Genomic DNA, 19,669 nt, shown 5'->3' with positions numbered 1-19,669 from the left:
TAGATCTAATAGTTGGGGACCATCATGGATAGCCTATGATTATGAAGAATCACTTTTGTTAAACCACCCTAGCCATCTCATCCATGGCATGGAAAAGTGAAGGCTACAAAAAGTAAGACCAAATCAAGGATGGATTGGATCATCCGATAAGTGTGACTTTTTCATGGTAACCCATGAGAATTGTTTTGGACTTAATGGATGGTTCAGACCCATATATTGGACTGTGCAAGTGACCACTGTGTGTGTGTGTGTGTGTGTGTGTGTGTGTGTGTGTGGAAATGCTAAAACCAACTTCATGGAGACATTACCAATGTCCTCAGAATCTTTAAGGGACACGTGGAATAGCAACTGGTTGATCTATGTATGTATGTATATGTATGCATATGGAAATGCTAAAATCAACTTCATGGAGACATTACCAATGTCCTCATAAGCTTTTAAGAGACGTGGAATAGCAACTGGTTGATCTAGACAATCCATTCATTCGTAGTTTCGTACCAATAGGGGCAAGCCATGGTGCACAAATCAGTGTGATTGGATGATTGCAGCCATTTGATCAATAGCAGGAGAATGGACAGTCAAGAAGGAGCAGGGAAAGAAAGTAGGCCCAAATCACCATCTTGAAACATCTATTCAATAGAGCTCGCAATGGATAGCTTATAATTGCAAAGAAGCACATTGGTTTGAGGGTGCTAGCCATCTGATCTATGGCTCATAAAAAAGGACAGTTGTAAAAATTTGGCCCATATTTGAAGGTGTCAGAGTACACAATCTTCAGTGTGCATGCGTTGACGTGTATTTGAGTGTGACAGGATGCATATATTAAGTATTCTTGTGGTACCCTTGGAGATAATGATGTATCACTTAGGGGCTGTTTGTTTTCTAATTCACTATGGTAAATACATGTAAATTGGTAATAATTATTTACCACTGCATTTCCAACACTATTCTCAAGATAGAGGCTAATGTTTTTCTTTTTTAACAATAAAATCAAGGGGTGCAAATTTCATGTGGGGTCCACTGTTGACGCAAGGATGAACATGAGGTCGATCACCATCTTCCTCAAGGATAATTACTCCGAATCCACAGAGCTTCTCTGGACTCCTCACAGAGACTTCTCGAATCCACGAGGAAAGAAAGCAAGAAGAATAGAAATAAATTCTAATAAATTTGTAATTTGATTAATGATTGAAAATAACAAGTTCACAACCCTTTAAATAGGGATACCAAGCAATGGGAGAGAAATCAGAAGCAAACTATAACTAAAACTTCTAGAATTCGCAACTTAATATAAATAGTAAACTTACTATTTATAAATGGTCATGATGTCTACTAGTGCGCAAGGTTTTCAACCAAAAATAGTAAGTGTCCTATTTGGCTTCACCAAGCTGTTCTCCTAATTATTCTAAGCTCTTTTCGCGTTGGGCGCAACTCCTAAAGCCCAACGGATGAAGAGTTATAATCAAACTAAAACTTACTATTTATAGTAAAAACGGAATTAAAATAGGGAAACGACCGTCGATCCAGGGGTATTTCGTAAATCCAGCTTGCGCAACCCGCAATAGCCGGGTTGGGTGGCTAAAGTAGCTTGTTCTACCCCGAAATCATATATTTTACGCCCGATAACTCATTCCGGATTGTGAGATACGCCCAATCTAAGGTCTGACGGTCTGGATCACTTCTGTCGTCGACCGGGCCTTTTCTGATCCATCTTGGCCATGAAACTGTCCGCAACCCGCTCTACATCAGTCCCCTTCACTTCAAAAGAACCCGTCCTCGAGTTCTTGTCCTGCTCTGGTTCATGATACTCGGTCGGGTTCGCGACGTTGAAAGTCTATGAGATCGCCATGTCATCTGGAAGATCAACAACGTAAGCGTTGTCATTGATCTTTCGGATGATTGATACCGGTCCAATCTTCTTATTCTTCAATTTGTTGTACGTTCTGGTCGAAAATCTCTCTTTGCACAGATAGACCATAACGTGGTTGCCCACCTCAAACACTTTTTTGTCGCCGATGCTTGTCCGCTTGTTCTTTGTACTTCTCGTTCGAGCCATGTAACTTGGCCTACACCTCCGCATGAATGCCCATGATCCTGTCTGTCATATGTTCTGCTACAATGCTCATGCCTGGGAGATTGGGCAGAGGAATCAAGTCAAGTGTGTGGCGAGACACTTGTCCGTAAATGATCTGGAACAGTGATTTTCTTGTCGAGCGATTCACCATGTTGTTGAATGCAAACTCTGCTTGAGACAAGGTCAAATCTCATTGCTTCAGTTTTTCTCCTAGAATACAGCGAAGGAGGTTTCCCAACGTACGATTCACAACTTCAATCTGCCCATCAGTCTGTGGGTGGCAGGCGCCACTGAATTGAAGTCGTGTATCGAATAGAGTCCACAAAGTCCGCCAAAAGTGGCTAATGAATTTCGTGTCACGATCAGAAGTAATGGTCTTGGGGACCTCATGTAGCCGCACGACCTCCCTAAAGAATAGATTCGCTACATGTGTAGCATCGAGGGTCTTCTTGCATGGGATAAAGTGCGTCATCTTGGAGAAACAACTACCACCACGAACACAGAATCCATGCCACGTTGTGTTCGTGGGAGACCAAGCACAAAGTCCATAGATAAATCCTCTCAAGGACCATTAGGCACAGGTAACAAAGTGTAGAGGCCCATATTTTAAGATTGCCTCTTGGAAGTCTGACAAACATGACAACGTTGCAAGGCTTTTCCCACATCACGTACCAATTAGAGCCAATAATACCGCTCTTCCACAAGAGCTCGCGTCTTGTCTCGCCCAAGGTGTCCACCGAGGCCACCTCCATGTAGCTCCTGAATAATCTGCTCCTTTAGAGAACTTTGGGGGATGCACAATCGATTCCCTTTAAAGAGGAAACCGTCCTATATATGAAGGTCATTGGGATGACCTTCTTGGCACTTCATCCAAGAATCTTTATAGTCCTCGTTCTTGGCATACAGCTCCTTGAGACAATCGAAGCCGACCACCTCATTGTTCATTGTAACAAGTAGTGATGCATGATAGCTAAATGCATCAGCCACCTTATTCTGCTGCCCTGTCTTTTGCTTCAGAACGAACGTGAATTCCTGTAAAAACACAACCCATCTAGCATGCACACGATTCACGTTAGTCTGACTATTAATAAACTTTAATGCTTGATGGTCAGTGTACAGAACAAACTCTCTTTGAATCAGATAATGTTGCCAATGTCGCAGCGCCTGAACAACTGCATACAACTCAAGCTCATACATCGACCACTTCTTTCAGGCTTCGTTGAGCTTCTCGCAGTAGAAGGTAATCAGCTTGCCTTCTTGTGATAATAGTCCTCCAATTTCGACATATGAAGTATCACACTCAACCTCAAACAGCTTGTCGAAATTAAAAAGCACCAAGACCGATGTTATGGACAAACGATGCTTGATCTCATGAAAGCTCTTGTCGACTTCATCGGTCCACTGAAACGGTCCTTTTTTCATGCAATTTGTAATAGGCGCAACTATTGTGCTAAAATTTCCCACAAATCGACGATAGAAGGTTGCCAACTCGTGAAAACTCCTCACCTCATGAATGTTTGTTAGGATCAGTCATTCCCTAATGGCTCGCACCTTTTCATCGTCCACACGGATGCCCGTGGATGTTACCACAAATCCTTGGAACAACAGGTTGTCCGTTAAAAAGCTACACTTCTTCAAGTTGAGGTACAACTTGTTAATTTGTAGGACCTACAGCACCTGCCTAAGATGTTTCTTGTGCTCCGTCTCATCCTGGCTATATATCAGTTTGTCATCAAAATATACTATCACAAATCGGACAGTGAATGGTATTAGAACTTGATTCATCAAACATATAAAAGTACTTGATGCGTTTGATAGACCGAAGGGCATGACCAGCCACTCATACAACCCTTCCTTGATCTTGAATGTCGTTTTTCACTCATCATTGGGTTGGATATGAATCTAATGATACTCACTCTTTAAGTCTAGTTTTGAGAATACTTTGGCCCCTTCTAGCATATCGAGCATGTCGTCCAAGGGCGGTATTGAGAACCGATATTTGATGGCAATTTTGTTGATTACCCGGCTGTCAACACACATGCGCCAGCTTTCATCTTTTTTTTAGCATTAATAATGCTGGTACGGCACATGAGCTCAACTCTCTCTCAAGAGACCCTTCAGATCAATTCCTCCACTCGCCCCTGAAGTATCTCACACTCTTTCGGACTCAACCGATAATGAGGGTAGTTGGGCAAGCTAGCCTCAGGGACGAGGTCTATGTGATGTTGGATGTCCCTCATGGGGAGCAATCCATCAGGTAAATCTTTAGGCCAGACTTCTCTGAATTCGTTTAACAATAGTCTTAAACTTGGAGGAATGTTTGAGGGTTCTGATTCCTCGCCCTTCACTACTACGGCATATACCTCACCGGTCTCCTTGGATTCCTCCATGAAATCCCAAATGATCAGGAGAGAACTTCCCTCCACTTTAGAGGCTTCAGAGTGGTTCTCTGGTGCCATAGGGACAAGGATTATTTTTCGACTATTCTTGACGAATACGGAGACATTATCTCATCCTCAATGAGTCACATCATGGTCCGACTGTCAGGATCGACCGAATAACATATGGCATGCTTCCATATCGACCACGTCACAAAGTATTTGATCCCTATAATTTTTGCAAATTGAAAACAAAACAACGCATTGTTCAGTTACCTTGGTCTCGTTTATCTTTTTTATCCAGCCAATTGAGTATGGGGAAGGATGTTTTGTCGTTGGTAGCTGCAACTTGTCCACCATCACTCTCAAGACGATGTTCTCGCTACTACCATTGTCTATGATCATATCACAGACCTTTCCGTTGACAGTGCACCGCGTATGGAATATATTGTGTCGTTGTGGATGTAATTCCTTCCGTGGGGTATACAGTAATCGCCTCACAACTAGAGATTCGCCGCGATCCTGGACCACCAACTCATCGTCATATGCTTCTTCCTCAGTGGCTTGCTCATGTTCATCAAAGCCAGGGTCTTCCTCTGCGGCCTCACCTTCAGTGCCCCCTTCGTTTATGGCCAAGTGTGTTGCAGGACATTGAGGACGAGTGTTTGATAAGTGGCCCGGCTGGCCATAGTGGTAAACATTGTTTGACCTTGGCCGAACGTAAGGAATTAGAATCCTACTTGGGCCCGTCGTTGTGGGTGCTACTCGTTGAGGCCTAGACGAGCCGCTTCCAATATCACAATTTGCGATCGCGGGAGGTTGAAGACATTCTCCTACTGGTTCTTTTCATCATGCCAACACTGGATCCTGCGCAGGGCCTGTTATGGGGGGTCGAGTTAAAGGATAAGGCCGATTCGAGACTCCTACAAGCTGTGTTTCTGCCCTACCTGCCAACTGAACTGCTTCATCCACGGTCCCGACCGGGTGCATCTGAACTCGATCCTGAATTGTCGATTGTAACCCTCCTATAAATCGTGCCACCTTCTGTGACTTAGATTCTGACAGATCATTTCGTGTTGCCAACCACTGGAATTCTTCAGTGTAATCTGTGACGGTTCAATTTCCTTGTCGGCAATTCTAGTATTACTGGAATAATATCTGCTCATAATCACTGGAGAGGAATCATGATCGAAGAAGGCGTCTCATCTGTGGCTATGATGAGATGGGCACCTTGTTCCGACCGGCACGTGAGAGTTGTAATTGCTCCCACCATGCAGAAGCACCAGATTTTAATTTAAATGCTACCAATTTTACCTTTTTATGATCTAGCACGTCCATGTAATCAAAATATCTCTCTACTTCGACTAGTCAATCGAGGAAATCTTCTATGCGTAATAAACCATTAAAACTAGGAAGTTCAGCCTTACCTCGATAGTCTCTTTCAGCACGATCTAGATGATCGCCTCCATGGATTGGTCGTTGGGCAAAGCCTTCATTAAGGTCATCGTCGCTAGAACTTGAATCATTTGGTGTAGCCCTATGGTTTGCCACTGGTAGTGCTCTACGGAAATCGGGGTTGTGTCATACAGCAACCACGAGCGGTGGAGCACCGTCTAGGGCTCGGGGTGGAAGTAGCGCATCCGCAAGACGGTCGAGGGTTGCCTGCAGCCCTTACATGATCAACTGACTCTCTCGGTGGAAAGCTTTTATTCTTCCCGCAAGACAACGAATCTTTGGATCATCGTCCATAGGATTTTGGCTCATACCTTCGTTGTTTGTCATCGGCCCAAGGGGAATCCTCGCTTTGATACTAATTGAAGCAGGGATGAACGTGATGAGGTCGATCATCGTCTTCCTCAAGGATAATTACTCCGAATCTACGGAGCTTCTCTGGACTCCTCACAGAAACTTCTCGAATCCACGAGGAAAGAAAGCAAGAAGAATAGAAATAAATTCTAATAAATTCACAATTTCATTGATGATTGAAAATAATGAGTTCACAGCCATTTAAAAAGGGCTACCAAGTAATGGGAGAGAAATTAGAAGCAAACTATAACCAGTGTTTAAATTATCGGCGACGATATTGAATTGTCGCCGATAATATCGGTATCACTGGCTTAGCGAAACCGAAACCCAATTTTTCATTTCTCTTCCAGATATTGCCAATAATGTCAATTTTCTGATATTTTCTAGATATCGACGGCCAACTACCCCATTTTACCAAGTTTTCGGCGATAAAATCGTCGAAATCCAAGAAAAAAGAAGAAGAAGAAGAAGAAAATACCTGTTTTTTTTCCCACTTTGATCGATTTGAAGAGAGAAATCCCCAAAAAAAAATTGCATTTTCCGTCAAGATCCTTAAATGGCGACTTCTCCGATTTGCCAGCCCCGAAACCCGTTGGCAGGGCTACAAAAATCTAGAGGCTCATAGAAATTTTTGAAATTTTGGTAATGAGGGGGAGGGATTTTCGGTTTCGGAGGAATTTGGGGAAGGATTTTCGATTTTTAACCTATTTTAAGGGGACGCAGATTAGGTACACGTAGGTTAATCGTGCGACTAATAACTTTGAAACGTTTCCAAGTTCTGTGGGTCCCACCATGATATGTGTGTTGTATCCACACGGTCCATCCAGTTGGAGAGATCATTTTATGGAATGATCCAAGGAATGAGGTAGATCAAAAGCTTTAGTGAACCCCACCACAGAAAACTGTGGAGAGAGTGACCGTACCGTTGAAACCTTCCTAAGGTCCAGTGGACTATTTTATTTAAGATCCAACATGTTCATAAGTTAACAGTGACATTAAATAAGGTTATTAACAAATATCATCTTGATTGAAAACTTCTGTAGCCCTTATAAGTTTTTTGTGGTAGGCATCACTTTGTCCACTATTTTTTGTGGTAGGGTCCACTCGAGATTTGGATCTGACCCATTCTTTGGCTAATGCCCTAAAATGGTACCTCCATATGTATGGACGGTGTGGATACACAACATACATCATGGTGGGACCCACATAACTCGGTGACGTAACTTAGTCACTACGCGCCAATAGCTAATCCACATCCATTTCAAATAAGTGGATTGCGTACGCACACCCTTAGCATACTGGGATGCTTAGGTGGGGTCTACCATGATATTTTTTGAAAAATCCACCCTGTCCATCCGTTTTTTCAGATCATTTTAGGACATAAGCCCAAAAACCAAGTGTATCCAAAACTCGAGTGGGTCACAGGAGAGGAAACAGTGAAGATTGGTGACCATCGTTTAAACATTCATGTAACCACAAAAGTTTCGTATCAGGCTAAACTTTTTGTGTTTTCACTTCATCTCAATGGGAATGAACTTATAAACGGTTTGGATGGCATATAAACATCAAGGTGGAGCCTGGGAAGGTTTAAAGGGTAGCAAACTCTTTCTACAGTTTTCCTTCTTGTATGGCCCACTTTAGTTTTGGATTCACCTGATGCTTGGTATCAAGTCCTAAAATGATCTAGAAAAATGGATGGATGGGGTGGATTTTTTGGAAATATCATGTTGGGCCCCACCTAAGCATCCCAGCGCAGGAAATTCCTGCAAAAGCCTTCCCGCATGGATGTGTACTAAGTACGCTCTTATGGTACTCAGTAAACTCTATTGGGCCCACTCTAAATTCATGTGGTCTATCCACGCCGTCCATCCGTTTTTTTTAGATCATTTTAAGGGTTGAGCCCAAAATCAAAGTATATCAAAATCTCAAGTAGACCATATCAAAGGAAACAATGGAAGTATTGATTTCCACCGTTGAAGCCTTTCTAAGGCCCCCAGTGATATTTATTTGTCATCCAAACTTTTCATAAGATCACACAGACATGGATGAAGGGAAAACACAAATATCATCTTAATCTAAAACTTTTGTGGGCCCCCAATAACTTTTCAACGGTAGACTTCAATTCACGCTGTTTTAAGTGGTGTGGTCTATTTGAGCTTTGGTTATGATTAATTTTTTGATTAAAGACCTAAAATTATATGATAAAATGTATGGACAGAGTTAATACAACGCATGAACGACGATGGGGCCCACAGAGTTTACTCAGTACGCTTAGAGTTACTCAGTACGCAGTCCGCTTCCTTTGGCACGGAATCGGATTAGCTACTCCCACTGCCACCAGCCAATGGCTGGTGGTCAGTGCCTTGTGGACCCCACCATGATGTACATGTTTCATCCATGCCGTCCATCTATTTTTTTAGATCATGTTATTGTATCAGACCAAAAATGAAGTATATCCCAATCTCAAGTGGACCACATTACAAAAACAGTTTTGAATGAACGTCGACCATTAAAAACTTTTTTGGGGCCATAAAAGTTTTGGATGAAGCTGATCTTTGTTTTTATCCTTCACCTAGGTCCGTATGACCTAATCAATAGATTGGATGTCAAATAAACAGTACAGTAGGTCTTAGGGGGATTTTAATGGTGTATATCCAATCACTATTGTTTGCCCATGGTGTGGTCCACCTGAGATTTATATCCCTCTCATTTTTTTGTATAAATCCCTAAAATGATCTGTAAAAATGTATGAATGACAAGGATGAAACACATACATCATGGTGGGGCCCATAGAGCACCGACCACCACCCACCAGGCTAGTGGTAGGGGGAGTAGCCTATCCTTTTCGGCACGAAATCGCCGGTGTACACGGACGCAGATTAGATATTGTCATGTCGAGTAGCGAGTCGGCTACTAAAGTGACGTCACCAAGTTCTGTGCGCCCTACTATGATGTATGCGTTATATCCACACCGTCCATCCATTTTTAGATATCATTTTAGGGTATGAACCAAAGAATGAGGCAAATAAAAATCTATAAGCTTGCATTTGTATTATAAAAACTCATTTTGGTTACTATTTGAGTGATTTCTTACTACAACGCATGCCTTTTGGCCCCCGTTAAAAGGAAACTTATTATTTAATGCATTCTTTTTGCAATTTTTTCATTCCTGGATATGTAAATATGTGTATTTAGGCATGTCCTAAAGTTTCACTGAAAAATTCCACCATTTTCTCCATGTTTCCCCCTTTTTTCCTGCATTTCCGGTTATCGACGATATTATTGGCGATAACAATATTATATCTTTATCTCCGGCCAGCGAAACTTGTAGCGATATCGACAACTCGAACACTGACTATAACTAAAACTCCTAGAATTCGCAACTTACTATAAATAGTAAACTAGACGGTTGTGATGTCTACTAGTGCGCAAGGTTTTCGGCCAAAAATAGTAAGTGTCCTATTTGGCTTCGCCAAGCTGTTCTCCTAATTATTCTAAGCTCTTTTCGTGTTGGGCGCAACTCCTAAAGCCCAACGGATGAAGAGTTATAATCAAACTAAAACTTACTATTTATAGTAAAAACGGAATTAAAATAGGGAAATGACCGTCAATCCGGGGGTATTTTGCAAATCCGGCTAGCACAACCCGGCGTAGCCAGGTTGGGTGGCTAAAGTAGCTTGTTCTACCCCAAAATCATACATTTTACGCCCGATAACTCATTCTGGATTGCGAGATACGCCCGATCTAAGGTCTGACAGTCTGGATCACTTCTGTCGTCGATCGGGCCTTTTCTAATCCATCTTGGCCATGAAACTATCCGCGACCCGCTCTACATCAATTGTGAAGATTGTTTGAGCCATTCTTGCTTCTTGAACCTCACTCTTTTACAGAAACTTCACTAACAGCTATTGACTCACCCCATATTTTGAAATAACATTGCAGATGAAAGATCCTCTCCTTCTTACCACAATCTCTGGAACCCAACCTCTCCTTTCCCCATATTTACTAGCAATTAACAATCTCCAAGGGCTTCACACTCAAATCAGAACCCCCGCCACTGTTTAGCAATCAAGGCCCATTTTTTACTCTTCTAACACTAGGCCTCCTTCCTCTTTTTACACTTCCACCCTTTCAATAGGAAATCCCTTTAAATCAAACTACACAAATCATTAGTTTTCTCTATTTGATGTTCATAATTTTTATTTTTTAAAATTTTATTTTATTTTAGTTTTAACAGCAATGTACATCATTCTTCATGTCCTTACTCATAACAAAATCCTTGATTTCACAGTTTAAATATAATCCTCCTAAACATATCGATTTTTGGATCTAGTGATACAATGCATATTTTTATGTATCACCAATACAACACCAAAGTGGAGCCATAATTCAGTGATCCAGATTGTTTGTCTAATGCACAGTGCCATGTACCAACAGTACCCCAAAAGTCTTCCAGATTGGAAGATCATAGCCATTGACCCTGGGCCACTTTTTAGTTAAACATAAGCTGTTGCTTTATTTCTCCATTTAACTTTCTATTTCAAATTGTTGATAGAAAAAAGAAAAAAGAAAATTTCTTTTTACATGTGACGATTGAAAGGATAGGATTATCCTAGCAAGAATTTTGGGGCAAAATCCTTCTGCAATGGAGCCCAACAGACCAGTGTGTCTTGGGTCACTCAACCATGGGACTCAATTGTACAAACTAAAAGCTTGAGTATACAACGCATATCCTCGGATCGATGATCCTATAAACTTTAAATCACCATCATCATCATCTAGGCCTTATCAACTAATTGGAGTCAGCTACACAAATAGTGTTCCACCATTCCGCTCTTTCATGGATCATGTCCTCAGTTAAAACCATAGTCCTCAAGTCTTTTCTTACTACCTCCACTCACATCCTTTTGGGCCTTGCCCTTTTAAAGCTCACTCCTAACTGGTGCAGTTTTTTGTCTCCATTGCATATGGCCATAACCATCTAGTCTACTTCCCCTCATCTTTAGTGCTAATCCAAAGTTCCTCTGAATGCAATAGTTTCTAATTCTATCCTTTCTTATTTTACCACTCATCCATCTCATCCTATAAACTCTAAATGGAAACATATATATCTAGTAGAGGAGTAAACATAAGAGTAATGATCCTCTATGAATTCATCTTATCATAATCCACTACCAAAATCCTCCAAAACAAGCGTCCAACTTATTGTTAGTGTATTTCAAAACTATAAAGTTGCCTTGGTATTTTTCATGTTTTGTTCCAGTTTACAAAACAACTTCAAGTCTTGCTTTGGCCTTTCCTTGTGGGAAAGCTAATCGCACATGGAAAGTTCACAAAAAAAGTGGGAAAGGCTTATAAAGGATGTCTTCACCTATAGCTTTTGAAAAAAAAAAAAACCTTTCCAGTTTGCATGTGCTATGGGTCACCATAGTTGGGCTAATGTTTCCTAAGAGACGACACATTTGAAACCCATCACGCCAGATTGTCAACTATCTCAAAGAAAGCTACCTAGTAGGTAAATCACCCACAGAAGATTGGATTCAAAATCACCATGATGTGATGATCAGAACCATTTAATTAAGGCCATGAAAAATGGAAGTTATTAGCAAAAACGGCCTTACTGTCAATTTTGCATGCCCTTATATGACAAAAACTTTGATACTCAGGCAGTGGCTCTTAGAAATTGCATATCCGGCATAGTAGTAATTCAAAATAAACTTTCCAAAGCATGGATCCTAGTTTAGATGTACCATGAACCAAAAATTAAGCTTGTTTGATGGGTGAACATTGATTGTCCACTTTTAAATTAAAAACACCCAACCGTCCTATTTCAACGAACAAACGACCCTGAATAAGAGGTTATGACTGTTCAACCAATCTGATTTTGGGACTGTCTTAGCGACCGTAGATTCCACAACTTACTTGGTTTAATTCAAATTAGTGTATGCCAAAATACAATTTCCAAGTGCCGCTGCCAGAGTATCAAATAACTCCCTTAATTGGATATCATTGTTCATTGATCATCCAACCATGGTGATTTTAGGACCATGTGAAGTCCACTACAGTGGTCCTCCCCAATCCAACGGCCAATCATGAAGGTAGGTGGGCCCATCTGGCTCTCATAGAAGAATTTACCCAATTATACTGGATCATTGACTACTAGAAATATATCTAATAACCATTTTCTTCATTCTAACACAGATTCACAAAAAAAAAAAAAAAAAAAAAAAAAACCCATTATTCTTTTAATCCTAAAATCGCATTAAATTAGTACAAATACAGTTCATCCGCATAGAAAAGAAATAATGGGGTGTACAGAATGAGATAGGTAGTAGAAGCACCATACCTTTGCTATTTGCGAGCAATCGTTCTTCCACTCGCAGAACGAGGCGTTGGATTTTGGATTGAAGGTTGTAGATTTGGGTGATATCGCGTGTGAGGGAATCGATTCTGGAAGTGCATGGGCACTCATAGAGGAACTGCTCTTCTGGGGTCTGGTTCACATGAATCTGCACCATTCTTCTGCTGGGATGAGAGATTACCAATCTTCTCGTAGTATAGAGCTCCTCCCGGAGTCGTCCGTACCGGGAGATGATCGTATGGACGCGGATTGCCTGCGACACCGGAAGTTTCTGCCGTCAGAAGCTAGGTGGGGCCTACCCTAATGTTTGTGAGAAATCCACTCCGTCCATTCGTTTTGCTGGCTCATGTGCGGACATGAGCCCCAAAATGACGGAAACGGATTGGCTACTCCACCTGACACTAGCCAATGGCTAGTGGTCGGTGATCTGTGGACCCCAACATGATGTATGTGTCTGTCTCATCCATGCCGTCCATCAATTTTTCCAGATAATTTTATGATAAGAACCCAAAACTGAGGTAGATTAAAATCTCAAGTGGGCCACATAGTCTTGATTGAACTATCACCATTAAAAAGTCATCCAGGCTACAAAAGTTTTGTATCAAGCTGGTACTTGGTTTTTGCCTTCATCCAGGTCCGTATGACATGATATAAACAAGGATTACAGTCTAACTTAAGAGGTTTTTAATGGTAAACGTTCAATCACTACTGTTTTTCTAATCTGTGGTCTACCTAAGACTTTGATCTGCCTCATTTATGGAATAAATTTTTCAAATGATGTGTAAAAATGAATGGACGGTGTGGATAAAGTGGGCGGGGAAATGGAAACGGATTGGCTACTCGCCCTGCCACCGGCCAATGGCTGGTGGTCGGTGTTCTGTGGGCCCCACCATGATGTATGTGTTTCATCCATACCGTACATATATCTTTATAGATCATTTTACAGTACGAAAGAAAATATGTGGTATATAGCAATCTCAAGTGGACCACGTTATAGGAAACAGTGTTGAATAAACGTTGACCATTAAAAACGTTTTGGGGGCTTAAAAGTTTTGGATCAAGCTGATATTTATTGTTTCCCTTCATCTGAGGAGTCTGTAGACCTAATCAAAAGATTGGATGTCAAATAAACAGTACAATGGGCCTTAGGATGATTTTAATGGTGGATATCTAATCATTATTGTTTTCCTGTGGTGTGGTCCACCTAAGATTTATATCCCTATAATATTTTGTATCAAGCCATAGAATGATATGTTAAAATAGATGAAACACATAAATCATGGTGGGGCCCACAGAGCACCGACCACTAGCCAAGGGGCTGGCGTCAGGGGGAGTAGCCAATCCGTCTCCCAGGGAAATGCCTACTACTGAAACCTCCCTGGTTCCAGCGTGATGTTTATGTGCCATCCAAATCGTTCGCGAGGTCATTCCTACTGAAATGAGTTGGAAATTATAAAAATATTAGCTTTATTCAAAACTTCTATGTGGCCTCAAGAATGTTTCAACAGTGGACGTTCAATTCTGACTGTTTTGTGTTAAGTGGCCCACTAGAGTTTTGTATTTATCTCATTTTTGGGCTCATGTCATGGACGGAGTGGATTTCTCACAAACTTCACGGTGGACCCACCTAGCTTTGAACTTTGAGGTGGCAGGCAATCGGCGTCCATATGACCACGGGTTCAGGGTTCGGTGATATAGAATATTGGTCTGGTAGCAGATGGCCAATGATGCAGAAATTTCTCGTCGGAGGACATTTGTAACCTTTACATTTGTGAGTGTAACATTCCACCGGGGCAGTAAACGGGTCGGGTCCTGGAGCACCTGTACCTAAGTTGATCGGTTCGGGTCTTGTTGAGTCTCTGGGGCCCCGAATCCGATCCGATTGTGTAACCATTAAGTGACTCACATTGGCTTCCTGTTGAGGTGGAGCAGGGTGTCCAGGTAAAATTAAACCATTTACATGACCGGGACCACTTGATGGATGGATTAGATAGCACCCAAGTTTTTCTCTTTCTAACACTTTGTGCCTGGTGATATATAGTCAGTGTTTACACCCATTTTTGTTGCCCTAACATGGGCCAATCATAAGCCACACCACATAATTGTAATTGGCATAAAACATACTCTTTGTTTGTGTTTCCCTGGGCAATATGCATTTTGTTGTAAACCTGAAAGCACAGGTTCTTATACTTCCCTTTAGGGGAACGAATCATCATATGCCATGTGGCCAAGATTATCATGTTCATTAGTAATGCAACATGTTTACCATGTTTATAAGAGACCCACCAAGAGAACAGATATTATTATAAATCTGGCAATGATTCTTTCAATGAGATCATCTCTTACGGTCCTTCCAAAGAGAGTTTTCCAGAGATGCTTTGAAAAATTATAGTGTTCAAAAAGTTTCCTTAGATTGAATTAATGACCAAGCGAACTCAGCCACAACTCAGACCTGAATCAAGAGAAACATATACATAATCCGAATTGGGTCCACAACCATGCCCCAATGAGAATAGAAAGAACTAGCGACATGCTCAAAGAAGGATATGATATGTCTGGTAATAGATTAGTATTGGACAGGTCTAGACCACTCATCAAGGGGATCAAGAAGAAACAAAGAGATTACCTAAAGGTCACATGGGGTGATCCGATCCAATAATCGTGGCCCCATTAGAACCAAAAGGATGGGAGATCTTAACCTGGCGGATCTAGTCCATCGCCGATAACATATCTATAGTAGGTATCAAATACCACTCCAACAGTCATGAACTGAGTGATCTAAACCAAGTTGCTTTGATGAATGGTTGTGATGGATTTTAAGGAAAGATGTTCTTTTAGGTAGTACGAGTCATATAGGGAAGTATCTACATATAAGAGTGAAAATTTGAAAATTTTCATCTGCAAACTTTTCGAAGTCCTTCCTAACTGAGAGTTTTCAGATTTTTCGAAAAGACTTTTTTATCCAAAAAGCCAAAGACGTGAGTGCAAAAAATTCAGAAGCAATAAAGAAATCTTAGTGCGAGTTTCATTGCCTCAATGATTTATAAAATAAGCAATTAAAGAAGAGCTCGAAACCTTATGCCAAACGCATTAGTCTATCTTTTATTTATGTTTCTTATCATAGCTTAGCTTAATTTAGTTACTGCCTAGCGGCTTCCACTATAATACCTTAGGAGTAGAATAGTTTTTCTGCAACCTTAAGTTGTAGATCGTGATCTTCTTTCTAAGTTTAATTTTAGTTGATTACACTCACCTCGAATCGTCTATTTCAATAGGCATATCAGGTATTTATCTATTTTCATTTTCGTTTATTTATTTGGTTGTCGTACAAGTTGTCGGTGGTAATGAATATTATTTTACAATATCTAATGAAATCGGTAATATTTTTATCTTATTCAATTTGAATATGTATCTTTGTTTATTTGAAAAGTGTTTTAAATTTAAAGTGTTAGTGAAAGAATAAGTCCTTAAGGCCATATCCTCACATCTATTGTCACGAGGCAAAAAGAACTCATTTGGAAGAATTAGCTTCGTTTCCTTTCACTAGTAGCCTGAATGGAGTGCAATATTGTTGGCTAGAAGGACTCTAAATCTTTGATCCCAATCTCTAATTTATCTGTCTCGGTAAAGGGGGGACACCAACAATTTGATCAACCCTTAAGTAAACTCTATCACGCTTGTGCATTCTACTCACACACACGTGTATCCAATCTAGACACTCGGCCGCGTAAGTGGTCCAATTTAATTGAATTGGAGTGCAACAGTTGGTATATTCTATATAACATTGTTAATAGAGTTAAATTAATGGACATGAGCCAACCCGACGAGGCCAATCTAAAGCCGAGTTTGGTTGGTGGGCCTGACTTGACTTGAGCTTACTATATTTTTAATCGGTTTTAAAATGGTAGACCCATGAACCTGACCCAATTCCCCTACGTATGAATGTGGCTCACTCCTAGAAGAGTTCAATTCTAACATTCTTCACTTAGTCCATATGTAAATTATCACATTTTTTATTTTTATTCACAAAATTGATTTCATAAACCGGTAGAAATTTGAAAATGACTCACCTTGGATCTGACATGAAAAAATACTTTAAAGTGAACATGATTTTAAAACTATTCTCAACTATAATCTAAGCAAGCAAGTCATCATTATACTCAGATTTAATAAACGACTGGTACGGATCATACATAAACTAACAACTAACGATATAATCCCTTCCATGTATTACAAACACTTGTAACTCAACTTGGTGTTTTAATTAAAGAAACTTATAAGTGCCAATGAAGCATTCCTATAATCACTGTATCCCTTTATAATGTCTTATAAAAGGCTTCCCTATTTAAAACTTCCATCCCGTTGCATTCATGTGTACGCGCTGTTGTGAAATAGGAATGCAGAATCATTCATTAATGATATCTCAAATAGTGTTCTAGGAGTGAACTCTCATCACAAGCATAGAAATAGCTTACAAGGCTGTCTTTTTTTCTTTTTTTTCATAATCCCTATGCATTGAATTTAGTAAATAGTTTGTAATCATAAACTTAATGCTTATGAGCTCTATTGATACTTTCCTAATCCGTACCATTTTGTTAGCTTCCGCGGTCCTTCCGGTCAAATTCCGGCAACCTTCGCACCGTATTCGGTATTTGCGCACGATCCTAAGCCAGGTCCCGCGCACCGACGTCGGCTTGGTCCGAAAGTTATATCATAGCGACCGCGTCGTCGCCGCGGTTCCAACGCCGTGACTTGCGCACCGAACCGATAACCAGGCAAGAAGATGCCGATCAGCGTTTATTCCGAAGAAACACCGCGCGTTGCGGATTTCGAGGGAATCTCTACTATTAGTCCCATCAATCAACCATTAAAGCATCCCATACCTCAAGTACATCAACCCATCCCTACCTTTTACAAAAGTCCACCATTCTTTCCACCTCACCACTCCTCTTTTCCAAATTTCAACAACAACCATACACCTTTTCACAATTTTCAACCCAAACCATCCCCCATCACTCCATCACCCATCTCTTTCTCTCTCTCTCCCTCCCTTTACAACTATCTCTCTTATTCTTTTTTTTTCAAAAGAAAAATCCAAATCCAAGAGAGAGCACCATGAGTCCCCCATGGTGAGAAAACTTCATTTGTGAGGTCCACCTTTCCCACCCCTTCATCTCTCATCTCAACCATCCATTTCTCATCTTCCACAATCAAAGGATAGCCCAAGGAGCCAAGGAAGCCTAGGGAGCAAGAAGATCAAGTGGTGGGTGCCTTGATAGAGTAGATTCTCATATTTTAAGATGGGCCAAGCGAGGCCAACCGATCAATGGTTTGGATCTCACTTTGGACCCTAAGATGTGGCCGATGGCCCACTTGGATCATCATGATCATTCCATGATGGGGCCATTCTCCATGGACCCCATCATGATGTTTATTTTCTTGTATATTTAGGGTCATCTAAACCATTTAATTTGGTGGAGAAGGGATCTCCACCGTTGGATTTAATTTTAATGGGCCACATAAAATGGGACCCACTTGATGTATGATTTAGTGCAAGGGAGGGCCCATAGTGCCGGGGTCCCTCCATCACACGGTCTCACTCTCTATCTCTCTACCTTTTATTTTATTTATTTTATTTTTATTTTTAATTTTTTTTTCTTTTATGTTAATGAGGTTATGTGGCCCACTTGAATGGACCCCACCATGTAGTATGTATTTTATTGGGGCCCACCTTATATGTGTACTACCCACACCATTCATCAGTGGTGGCCCACCTGAGCAGGCCACCTTGTAGGGCAAACCGTCCAGCGTCTCTGGACGCTGGACGTTTAATGGGGAAAACACAAATGCTAGCTTGGTTCAAGGCTTTGGGTGGCCCACTCATGTAGGCCCCACCTTGATGTATGTATTAAATCCGTGCCGTTCATTCCTTTCCTAAGACGATTTTAGGCGTTGAGCCAGGAGGTGGGATCCATCAGACCTTCAGGCGGGCCATACCTTACCAAAAGGTGGTTTTCACCATCGAAACCTTCCCTGATGGGTTGTACATTGAAATATGTCCAATATTGGACTTGTTTTGCTCGTAGTGAGCCATAGAAGAACAATGGACGGAGCGGATTCACTGGATGTGGACCCCACCTGCAAAATCTGAAGATTTTCTGAAAAACCAAAAAAAAATATATATATAAAGAAGCAGCTACTGCTGCTGTTGTCAGCGTGCAGGCGCTGCCTGCGCCCGCGTCCGGGCGGGCGTTGATCGGCGACCACCCACGGCCTAGGCGTGGGCCCCACTGCTGGCGTTTATGTGCCATCTAACCCGTTCATCGGGTGGGCCACTATCGACATGGGCCCACCCCAAAAATCGGCGATCCAAGACTCGGGCGGTCCACATCAAAAGAAACAGTGTGAATTAGTGTCTACCGTTGGAACCCCTTTTTGGGCCCATAGAAGTTTTGGATCAGGGTGAAATTTATTTTCACCCTTCATCTAAGGCCCACTGGCCTTATCAAGGGGTTGGATGAAATATAAACATTATGGTGGGCCCCACATGGAGCCCACAGTGATGTAAGTGTTTTATCTCCACCGTCCACCTGGACGGTGGAGCCCACTGTGTACGTGTGTGCGTGTGTTGCTGCGTGCGTGTGTGTGCGCGTGTGTGTATGGGTGCATGTGTGTGCTGGCATGTGTATATATATATTTATATACAATATTATATTACATATAATATATGTTATATGTATAGATATAATGTTATATTATATATATAATATCATATGTTATATATATATATAATATTGTATTATGTATAATATATGTTATATATATATATAATGTTATATTAAATATAATATATATATGTGTGTGTGTGTGTGTATATATATATTTATATACAATATTATATTACATATAATATATGTTATATGTATAGATATAATGTTATATTATATATATAATATCATATGTTATATATATATATAATATTGTATTATGTATAATATATGTTATATATATATATATAATGTTATATTAAATATAATATATATATGTGTG

General features: G+C 40.8%; 1 protein-coding gene across 6 annotated transcripts in view; it reads right to left on the bottom strand.

The window, feature by feature from the left end:
• LOC131253056 (uncharacterized) overlaps positions 1 to 13,021 on the bottom strand; it is a 56,683-nt gene extending 43,662 nt beyond the window's left edge. For 3 of the 6 annotated variants that reach the window (XR_009174817.1, XR_009174818.1, XM_058253880.1), the window contains exon 1: positions 12,605 to 13,010. Coding sequence is in view for 4 of the 6 variants with exons in the window: in XM_058253880.1 (XP_058109863.1) it covers positions 12,605 to 12,776 (172 nt within the window). In the remaining 2 variants the exon portion in view is untranslated. Of the gene's footprint in view, positions 1 to 12,604 lie in introns of all 6 variants that reach the window. The other 3 variants (XM_058253877.1, XM_058253878.1, XM_058253879.1) reach the window with 3 other exon arrangements.
• Positions 13,022 to 19,669: the final 6,648 nt, after the last annotated feature.

This window comes from Magnolia sinica, chromosome 8 (assembly GCF_029962835.1).
Source record: "Magnolia sinica isolate HGM2019 chromosome 8, MsV1, whole genome shotgun sequence".
Lineage (NCBI taxonomy): Eukaryota > Viridiplantae > Streptophyta > Magnoliopsida > Magnoliales > Magnoliaceae > Magnolia > Magnolia sinica.
The sequence above is the reverse complement of the archived record's forward strand: the minus strand, read 5'-3'. Positions and strand labels throughout refer to the sequence as shown.